Raw genomic sequence first — 11731 nt, 5'->3', positions numbered from 1 at the left:
AGTGTTCCACAGAGTTCATCAGCGGGCAGCATCATCAACTGCAACATAAAACAAATCATATTCTTTAAATCAATGAATTGTAAATGTCCCCCTTGACAGTCATGCTGTTTTAAGTGACCACGAATTGTCCATATTATGAAATGTCCACATTATCATGTTGCATAAACACACACATATACAACTACAATGAAGATAATTTATAATGAAACACATAACAAGAAACATACTGTGTGTGCCTTCTGCACAGAACATTCAGGAGCTGTTAATACTTTTAAAAATATCTTATTATCTGTATTAATATTATTCTCAGAGCCTCTTCACAGACAAAGAAAAAGCTCCTTCCCTCTCCAAAACCTCAGTAGTTCTGATTACGAGAACCTTCTGCTCAAACATGTGAACTCAATGTTCCTGTGATTGGTGTCACATGGTTTCTGCAATATATGTATATATGTAACTGACCTGAACAGTAGATGGCACTATATCACACAACAATACAGTATATGTTACCCAAAATAAAAATGTTTCCACAATTCTCACAAAAATAAGCAATCAAATAAAATACACACAATTCAACCCACCTCTGGGACAGCTACAAGGACTGTACGATATTGATATTTGTTATGCAAAGCCTAAAATGAAATGCAGGATTTCAGGGATTGTGCATCATTTAATTGATTCCTGGAAATGTTGTACTTCGAAGACCACCTAATGCTCATAAGATGGCACCATTTCTGTCTACTCACTCTGTCTCAGAGGAGGGCTGAAACAGGGTGAGACTATGAAAGTAATACATGAGAGTATACACATGAAGGTCCATTTGGTTACATTTGTACACTCTTGGAGTTCCAAATTGCCTAACACTTTACTGTGAACATTTAGATCTTTATTTCCTCTCTTTAGGCCCTGGTTGGTAATCTGAGATCAGAGGGCATGGCCTGCTGTCTCACACCCTCAAAGAGGTGAGTGATCACAATGCTTCTTAGCAATAACTTTTATACTGTTGGAAGGCCTGTTTATTTCCCTTTCAAATGGTGCTCCATTTGTATGGAACATGCATTTGTGGGATGAGAGGCGCAGCAGAGTATGTGGGTTGCGGCCATGAAAAATGGGATACATGGAGTACGGTGGGTCTAATAGACCTCCAGGCCATTAAGGGGCCTTTCCACTAATCTTATCCGAGGGACATTCTCCCATACACCTGCTGGCCTACTACTCACTCAGAGGAGGGCTGTGGACAGTTCAGAAACCTGCCTACCCGTGACATCATTGGTAGGCAGGGTTGGTCATTTCAAACAAGATTTCAAACTTGATTTTTTTCATCTATGCAAGAACAATGGCTTATATTTCAGCATTCTAACTTCCCAGGAAGAGAGGCTGTAGTTTCTTTCTATTAGCTAGCAGTCCCTAACCATGTCATTGGTAGGCAGATTTCTGAACTGTCCACCAAGCAGAATGCTGCTTCACCGTGTTTTTGTAGGCACCTCGAGCAGGTCAGCACTTGAAGACCTGAGGGGGCGGTTTGGAACATACAGTATCTAGGCAGGCAGTCATAGAGGTAGGAAGGTGCCAGACTATTTAGAGCCTTATTAACTAGTAAAATAATTTTAAAATCAATCCTAAAAACAACCGGGAGCCAGTGTAGTGAAGCTAGAACTGGAGTAATATGTTCTCTCATCTTAGTTTTAGTTAAAACTCTGGCTGCCGCATTTTGAACAAGTTGTAATCTGTCAGTTGTTTTCTTTGTATGCAAGTTGAGGGCATTACATTTAGTTTGACTCGGTTCCACAGATACATATTGTGAAAATAGCAGATCTACAAGCTCACAATGCCTGGTGTTACTTGCGAGGCATTGAGCTTGTAGATGGCTATTTTCAAAATCGTTGCCTCTTTCTTATATAATTTGACAATTTTGGCTAATGTTTCACCAGTTTTTATAGTATAGTTTGTTGATTACTTTTGATGTAATGGTCTTTTTTCATTTCTTTTTTTTGTATTCGGTATTAAAAGTCCTTAAATTGTCACTTTACTGTCATCTGGGGACCCCCCAAAATCATGTGGGGACACCCCTGGGCGGCCCGACCCACAGATTGAGAACCACTGATATACACAGAGGAATGGTTCGGACAGACTGATAGGTGATCTATCTCTATTATATACACCATGGAATGGTTCGGACAGACTGGTGCATAATGGACTAAAGACAATATTACTGATAAGATGTTCTGCATTCAGCCATTCTAGGCTATTTATAGCAGTGGTTCTCAAACTTTTTCATGTCAAGGACCCCCAAATTGACACTTATTAGCCCGCGGACCCCCATTTGAAAAGATATGAAAGGGACCCCCATGAGAGAAGATTTTTTACGGCTCTAGCAGTGATTCTCAACCATTTTAATTTCAAGGACCACCCAGTTTGACCTGCATTAGGCTACGGACCCCCATTTAATGTAATTTCTATACCTGGGACCCCAATTTATATTGTAAAATTAATGTTAATTTAACTCTGAGAGTGTACAAATGGAACCAAATGGACTCTGACTGGTCCATTTGGTTCGATTTGTACACTCTCAGAGTTACAGACCCATAAGGGTCCATTTGGTTCGATTTGTACACTCTCAGAGTTACAGACCCATAAGGGTCCATTTGGTTCCTAACTATCTATCATGTAGCTGGGGACCCCCTGGAACTCCCTCAAGGACCCCTGGGGGTCCCCGGACCCCACTTTGAGAACCAATGATTTATAGCACCAGGCATCGAGTCGTTCAGACTACCAGTACCAGATGACTTGAGCTATACCATGCAAGACCACACGTTGTCATGCTACCTGCATGTACAGTGTATTTGGCTACATTTCCACTTAAGAGTGCTGCTTGGGGCTTTCTAATAGGCTATCATTTCCCTGCATAGGCAAACATTGGCCAAATTGTCAAATAATATGAGAGGCCAAATGTTGGAAGATAGCCGATCTACAAGCTCACAACGCCTGGCATTGAGGCATTGTGAGCTTGTAGATCAGCTATTTTCACAACATTTATCTGTGGAACGAGTCAAACTAAATGTAATGCCTCAACTCCTACAATTCCAAGTGCTTGTCAGGTGCTTGTCAGTTCAAATATGATTATTTTGGGGGGGGGTCACAGTCAGAAAATGTTGAGAACCACGGAGAGGATGCAATGCATGTTATAAAATATTATGTGAAGCTAGCTGAAATCAATCAAAACATGTCTTTTGTGAAGTATTTTTATTGCAAAGAAAAAACACATTGAGATAATGACATACATACATACATTAGTTAGTTATGAGGCGTTTTACAATTTTAAACATTACACTGGTGCAGTGATGTTTGTATTTGCTTGTGAAATGTGGATGATGCAGTCAGTACTAACACAGGGCGCTTGAAGAGAAAGGATTTGCTTATAATTTAGATAATTTAACAACTGATATCGTCACAGAACATGTTTTCGTTCAAATTGTATTAAGATATTAGGAGCTTTCGATGAAGTAAGATGGTAGCCTACACGTTAACATGATGATGATGATTATATGATCAGTAATGACAAAGCGGAGTTTCTTCTCAGGTAACATTCCGCTATTTCGGTATTTTGTCTGAGGACGACCTAGAGAGAGAGAGAGAGAGAGATTTAGAGGGCACACAGGCCTAATTATTGCAGTTACAATAACTATTGTAACTCCGCAAGAGGGCAGCATTGGATCATGAAAAATATTTTGTCTTAATACAATATAACTGGTTCATGTGCAGTGTGGTCTTCCTACTCTTCCATTGACACATTTAGATCCTATGGTCTGGTAGGACACCCACTGGTTGACAAGAGGTATTGCATGATATACTGAGAGTCCAAAGAGAGTCTTGTCAGTTACAGCTCAACAGTAAACATTTTGGCACTGATGTGGGTTTGAATCCCTAGCAGATTTTGATTTTTTTTGCCTATAATGACATGCCCAAAATGGGCACGCCAGGGTTAAAGTGGTTAATATCTCTCCATATCTCTCTCTCTCCCTCTCTCTCTCTGCAGGTATCTTCAGGAGGTAGGCTACACAGACACTATACCTGGTAAGTGCTTTTCACACATGGAGCGACAAAACACCTGTGTTCTCGCTTGGATGTGTGAGGTCGCACTGCGCTCCTGGTGTGAATAAACATGTTTTAATGCATGGTATAAAATAAAACACAGTTCAACTCTTGTCGCAGGCGGACATGTGCGTGAAACACTCCGCCTGTCACACTGCCTGAGCTTCTCTACCTAACCGCTCGCCTCTCACTGAAAATGAATCACTAATGGCATCTGTCGCATCCGGTGCGAAAAAGCCCTTTGTAGTGTTGGAAATGTTTTAGATGTGTGCTGGTCTTTTGATTTAAAAAAAAAAACGTTTTCTCGAAACTTTGACATTTAGGCTGTTAAATAGCCCTTACCTCTTAAGCTCAAGAGACTTTGCCTTTTGCCAATCCTGCCATAGTAAATAAAAACATTGTTCTCAATGATGTGTTTGGCCTAAAAACAGATTACACGAAAATTATAAATAAAATACGTTGTGGCTGTGAGTTCAGTCAAAGTAGTATTTCTGCATGAAAACGTTTTGATGTCCTCTGAAGACAGGAGAGAATTTATAGATAAGAGTCTTCCTCAAGAGGACTGGAGAACTGGTGATTACTCTTCATGGCTAGAAGGAGAGGGAGCGAGAGAGAGAGATAATGATCATTAGTACATCAGCACTCATTAAGTATACATGTACAGTATCGGCATTCATTTCCCAATACAGAGGCAAATTCCATACCCTATAAAAAATATTTAAACCATTTTCATCCTACCGTTATATGCCATTATAGGAGACAGTTTAAAAAAACCCAAACAGACTCGAGTCCGAGACCAGATTTGAGTGCTATAGGCCTACCTATACGGGGAGTTGCGGCATGAGCAAATACAGGGGGAAAAAAAACGTTTAATTGTACGACCTACAAATTGTACAACCTACAATCAAGAGTTATAGGCCAAACTTAAAGTGGCCTGTTATAGTGCCACCATGAGGCCAATTAAAAAATGTGGGGTTGAGTGTCTTTCTTGGCCTACTGGGAGGAGTAAGTGTTTCAAATCAGTCCAATGGTGTCTGAGAGTAGCTGCAAACAGGTGGATGGACACACGGACAGGGGCGAAAACAGAACCTCCCGCCTCCCAGGCCTGTCAGAGAAATCTGACTGCAACTAAAAGACTGCAACTACTACACATGAAATAATTTTTTCTCTCTTTTTTTTTAAGGAAGCTCTCATCTTAACTGGCATCAGTTACCTATGATATATCTATGGTGTATGGTGTACTCCAAATGTGGGCAAGGTTTCAATCCGATCAGAGGCCCATTGACGATTATTATACAATTCTTTCAAAAAGTATATAACATATGTGTAGCACGCACGCACGCACGTGTGCGCGCACACACACACACACACACACACACACACACACACACACACACACACACACACACACACACACACACACACACACACACACACACACACACACACACACTCTGACCCTCTTATAGATGGCTAGACAATCTATAAGAAAAGAAAAAAACTGTAGCCATTTATTTTTGCTCTTATTTACTGTAGCTCTCTGGCACTAAGATAGCTATTACTTTCTTGCATGAACACATGGCAGTGACGAGGTCTGCAGACGCAGGACCCGAGATGAACTGACAGGCCAAGCTCAACTGGTTGCGACCGTAGGTCGCACTTACTATAGAAACCTGCTCCAGGTGTCCGTCCTGTCCGTCCGTCACTCCGTCACACACGTCCGTCACACTTTTGCCCTGCTCATATCTCCGCACCCGTTGCCCCGATCCATGCCAGATTTTGCACACACACTCCTTACCTGCCAAACTACACCCTCCAAGGACCCCCGGAGCTCCAGGGACCCCCAGCGGCCTCGGGGACCCCCAAGTGTAGAAAATGAGCACATGTGGACAAATTACCAAATGACCACCCCAACGGGGCTGCTCACGGGGCATTCCCGGGGACCACCCACTCCTGCTGCTCCAGAACGGATGCAAAAGTGGTGGCGCCCCCAGTGGAGGACCCCCTGCCACTGCAGCTCACATAAAATGCCGTAACTCGGGGGCTTGCCCCCCACAAACAATCCCTCCTTTCCCCTATAAACACACTCTCGCTCCCACACCACACACACAGCCCTCTTCTGTATACATGTGACCTACGGTCGCTTATCTCCCGATTAGGGAGTCTTACTGGTACTGTACCTGTACACCGGATGGCAGTTGGTTCAACTTGCAAACCTTCTTAGATACTATTTAGTTGTAATATAGTGAATAGTCAGTACTTGTCACTACAAGCACCAAGAACTTGTTATTACTAGACACAGGCAGTGGTGGAAAAAGTACTCACTTGCTTTACTTGAGTAAAAGTATCAATACCGCAATGTAGAAATACTCTGTTACAAGTAAAAGTCTGGAATTCAAAATTTACTTGAGTAAAAGTACTAAAGTATTGGCATCAAAATGTACCTAAAGTACCAAAAGTGAAAGTACTCATTATGCCGAATGTCCCATTTAAAGTTTTCAAATGTATGAACATCTTTTGAAAATAGCAGATCTACAAGCTCACAATGCGTCGCATCGCGACGCATTATGGGCTTGTTGATCGGCTATTTTCAAATGGTTGAAATGTATGCAGAGCTGAAGTGGTTAATGTAGGTTTTGTAATAATAATCAAAATCTACAAAGTAACAAGTAACTAAAGTTTTCAAATACATGCAGTGGAGTAAAAGTACAATATTTGGATCCGAGATGAAGTGGAGTATAAGGATAAGTATTGGAAATTGGAAATACAAATACCTCAGAATAATTGTACTTAAGTACAGTACTTAGTTACTTTCCACCACTGGACACGGGCACTCCTTTACACCGGCGTCCATGCTGCACCTCGCTTGTCTCTCTCGCTGACGTCCGGGACCTCCTCTGCGGTTCCGCCGCAGTAGAGCCGGTAGCGGCCCTCTCTCCAGCTGATGGTGGCACGGCCCCAGAGGGCCAACAGGAAGATCGGCAAGACGAGCGACTCGCGGATTAGCCAGGCCACGGCGTACTTCCGCTTAGAGAGGCGGACCACACCACCACCGTGCACTCCACTGAGTTGTACATAGTCTGCTATGAACCAGGCCAAACAGTGACACGTGAAGAAGGCCATTGTATTCCACCTGAAGACGTTGTGTGCCGCCCAGGCGATAATCAAGCTGGCCACAAAGCACTCTGTCATTGGCTCCACCAGAGTGGTAGGAAGCGTGTTGATACGTATCTTAGTCCACCGGATCATGCGGGATTGGAACTGGGAGAAGGAACACGAGCCACAGTTTTGCATCGCCACCTGAGTTGCCAAGGCGAACTTCCAGCCCCTAACTGCTATGGCTTTAGCCATGATGTAGTCCTCTCCCATGTACTGGGCGAAGGCCTCAAGTCCACCTGCCTGGTCTAAGATCTCCTTCCTCATCAGATACGACATACCCGCCACACATGTGATACCCGTTACGTGAGCCGAGATGTACACGCGCGTGAAATATGTCCCAAAGTACACCTGCTCGAGAGCGGCAGCGAATCCCTCGCGGTCGGCAACGTATGGCAACCCGTGGACCATCCCGACCTTGTCTGTCATGTGATTGGTCAGGTCAGTCAGGGTGTCGGCCTCGACTCTAATCCGACTATCACAGATCCAGATGAGGTTGTACTTTGCAGCTTCGTAGGCCGGCATCAGGTTGTTGATCTTCGGGTTCATCCCCACCTTCCTGCCTCCTATGCAGAGTTTGGCATCAACGTTGGGGTACTTCTCCAGGAGCGTCTTGCACACCTCGATGGCTGGGTCGTCCGCGTCCTGAACGCACAGTAGTACTTCATACTGTTCGTAATCCAAAGTGAAAAATGTCTCCAGGTTACTGGCGAGTTGTGGGTCGATTCCCTTCAAAGGCTTCAGCAGTGAAACGCCTTCAAAACACCTCAAGGGCAGGTTTGGCTTGGCTCTCCTGTGCATGTACCAGCGAACGTAAAAAATTGACATGAGGTGCATCGACCACATGATGCAAAATAATATGATTCCAACAATGGACAGTCCATGCTGAGCAAACTCCAGGAGAGTCATGAGGAGTCAGTTCCATTCAAATGTGATAGTGATAACTGTAAGTTCAGGTTGTTGCCAAGGAAATTCCTTCCTACTTTAGCGTAATGGCTGGGGTGCAAAATGGACACAACATTCATATATATGTTGTGGAATGATTACGTCACTGGGAGCTCTATGTCTTTTTATGGCGTGTCTGTCCGCCAGTGTCCATTTTATGCCCACATATGGAGATAAGGATAATTCCTTTTAACAGGTCGTTCATGAAAGTCCTTGCGGTCTTGTTTCCAATGAGAACCTGTGAGCAATTAGGGGTTAAGAGTCTTGCTCAGGGACAAATTTCATTTCATCGACACATATGCTGACCTGGCCTGGAATCGAACCTGGAGCAACCAGGGCCTCTGGCTTCCTAGGCGAGCTCACTAACCATTCAGCTATGGCCGCCCCCTTGGAGATCCCTGATGTCATCAATATGCCGATATAATACTGATGTCATAGACTGGCCTCCAAGTACTATGATAATGGTTACTGCACTAAGTACTCTGACAATGGGTACAACGGGTACTCTGACATTGGGTACAATGGGTAATCTGACTACGGGTCAACGGGTTAGCAAATACAAGTTAGTGAAATAATACTGTAACTAGAAAAAGTGCTCCTCGGAGCACAAGTCTCCGCCAGCAGACTTGTGTTGGGAATGTTGGGAATGTTCTAATTCTTTAAGTGTCCTATCCGTCCTGTCTGTATAAGTGTCCTATCCGTCCCGTCTGTATAAGTGTCCTATCCGTCCTGGCTATGTAAGTGTCCTATCCGTCCTGTCTGTGTAAGTGTCCTATCCAATTGTTACAGTATCCGCCATTTCTCAGCCATATCGTGATTATTCCTGTCTTACCTCACTTTGAAAGAGTCACAGACTCTTTCAAAGTGACACATGTATTTATAGGCCGCTATACGTCACTAGCCAATCAGATCACACTATTTCACCGTATTGTCACGTGTCACGTGAGGCTTGACCAATGTTAGTCCCAGTTTCAGAAAGTGAAAACAAACTCTCCTGGCGGAGACAATAATACTGTTCTTTTTTTTTTACTGTAAAATAAATGTCATCATGTGCTAAATTACGTGGTATCGGATCTGCAATGCATAGCCTGGAATACTCACCGATACCAGCATTTTAGGCAGTAATATTGGCAGCTTTTACGATACTGGTATCATATTGGTGCAACTCTAGTGAGCAGAGAGAAACTGAGCTCACAATAAACTAACTGTACTGACATCCCTGGTTATCAACCCTGATATTTGGGGAGAGGGGAAAGTTCCACTAAACTAAACTAAAATAAACTAATTTTGTTTTTGCAAAGACATAGTCCCCAAATTAATGTATGTGGAGTGTTTTGTGGAGTGTCTCACTCATTGCTATTAACCTATTTAGGGTACGGTCACACCGAACTTTTATTCTGCCTATGCGGCGGATTCTGACAATGCTTTTCAATGCAAACGGAGCGATTTGTTGCCATTCACGTATTTCCGCAAAAAAAACCTGTGCCGTCCCCATTGAAAAGCATTGCCAGTTAATAAAACATTCAGATAAACACATACACATAGATTGTACTGTTTTTTATGACAACAAACTAGTCAAAATATTGCTTCAGATGGTCGATTAGACCCAGTTTACAGGTTTTTAAACGGGTTTTATAAAAACAGGTTTTATAAACAGGTTTTATAAAAACGACGTTACACTCAATAACATTGCATCTGTACGGAAAGCTTGGATTATGCTCTTTGTATCTGCCAAGTTTTTGTTTCATAAAAATAAACCGTTGTCATGTTATGACCTACTTACTGTCAATAAATTCCGTGCAGGTGATTATTTGTAGCCTGGGTGCCAGCCTGCTTCGCTGCGTTCGGCGGACTTTTTTTCTCTCTCCGCTTCTCAGAGAGAAAAAAAAATCCGCCGAACGTAGCGAAGCAGGCTGGCACCCAGGCTAGATTATTTGGAGTTTGGAAGCGCTCGTTTTCAATAACGCAACGTCCTGCTGCACCCTGCATTATGTTCTATTTCGAAACCAGTGGTATGCAGGACCGTTGGGTGATTTACAACGCAATCGCATCTAAGAGTTGCTTGCGACTAGGTGATGATTGTACTGAGTTAGGATTTTTAGGTGGGCAACGGAAATGTTCACGAAAAAGTAAAAATATTAAATACCGGTAATAGTTTCACTCACTTCTTTACACCTGTAAACCTGTGATGTGACAATAAATCTGATTGTGATTGTGATTCTCCCAGGAGGATGTGTGGGCTGTGTGGGTCCCACCAGGCCAGGGTTACACCCCGGAACCATTCAGCATGGAGCAGCTGATCCACAACGTCTCCACACTCCACCACCTCCGCTCTGCTGAAGGTTTCCTTCATGTTCCAAGCTGCTACAACAACCCCAGCACGTGTCAGGTATGTAATCTATGGTCATACCATCTACACCAACCCCAGCATGTCAGGTATGTACCCTATGGTCATACCATCTACACAAACCCCAGCATTGTGCTCTTCAACAGTGCTCTTCTACAGCAGTGGTTCCCAGCTCGAGAAGGGGACCCAAACTAGTGAAAATTGCCTATCTACAAGCTCCAAACCTATGGAATTCCTTAGATTTTTGTTTTTGAAAAAAAAGAAATATAGGAAATGAAAGGATTTATTATTTTTTTTTTTTTTAAAGCAATATTTACTCCAGGCTTGAACATTTTAGGGGCAAGGCCACTTGGCCTTTGGTGTTGTCCATTTTTTGAGGGCACAAAGGCCAAATGCCAGGGCAGGAAGACCATCAAATAAAACAAGATTTTAGTGCATTGTAAGAATTAATTGAATTAATAGTGTTTACAATCTGGTCCATGCACCAATCAAATTCACTGGATTGGTGTAAAGATGGGGACTCAGGGGAGTTAAGAATTCAGAGTCTCAACAAAAGACACTGGTGTCTACATGACAAGAAAGAGACACTGGTGTCTGCATATTGACAAGGAAGAGACACTGTTGTCTACATATTGACTAGAAAGAGACACTGGTGTCTACATATTAACAAGAAAGAGACAGAGGAGAAAATGGTAGTCAGCGGGGGCATTAAGGCCACTGTGGCCTCAGGGCAGGGCAAACTGAGGGGCAACGACAGGCATGGTTGTCATAGATATAGAAACCTAGATACCTCATTGGCTTCTGCAGTTCGTTGGTCTGTTTGGTATGGTGGCCGCCATATTTCCGGGGGGAACGGGCACTGGCCAATCACAGCGTGTTGACTACTGGCCAACCACAGCGCGTCTTTTCCAGGACTTGTCAGAATCTAGTTGTCCCGCCCCCACCTGCCTCTGATTGGCCTACTGAACGCCCCCTTCTGTGACGCATGCGGAAATTTCCAGCTGCCCCCCCAGAAGCGGAAGCGCGTCCGCCATAGAGACGCTTCAGAGCCAGAGGAGGCGTCTACCTTTATATGTCTATGATGGTTGTGGCCTCCCTGAAATTCCTTCCCCGCTTGCGACCCATTGAAAAACGAGTCCGCGACCCACAAAATGGGTCCCGACCCATTGTTTGGGAACCGCTGTTGAACAGCGT

The 11731-nt window shown here is 43.6% G+C and overlaps 1 protein-coding gene across 1 annotated transcript; it reads right to left on the bottom strand.

The window, feature by feature from the left end:
* Window positions 1-6927: 6927 nt before the first annotated feature.
* On the bottom strand, window positions 6928-8046 carry LOC311036104 (ceramide glucosyltransferase-like; the record flags this gene model as incomplete). Its single annotated transcript, XM_084044626.1, has 1 exon — window positions 6928-8046. The coding sequence occupies one exon, from the start codon at window positions 8044-8046 to the stop codon at window positions 6928-6930; it is 1119 nt and encodes a 372-aa protein (XP_083900752.1).
* Between the last annotated feature and the right edge of the window lie 3685 nt (window positions 8047-11731).

Source organism: Gymnoscopelus microlampas (assembly GCF_963454915.1).
Source record: "Gymnoscopelus microlampas genome assembly, chromosome: 20".
In the NCBI taxonomy this organism is placed as follows: domain Eukaryota; kingdom Metazoa; phylum Chordata; class Actinopteri; order Myctophiformes; family Myctophidae; genus Gymnoscopelus; species Gymnoscopelus microlampas.
This window is presented reverse-complemented; position numbering and strand designations above follow the sequence as displayed.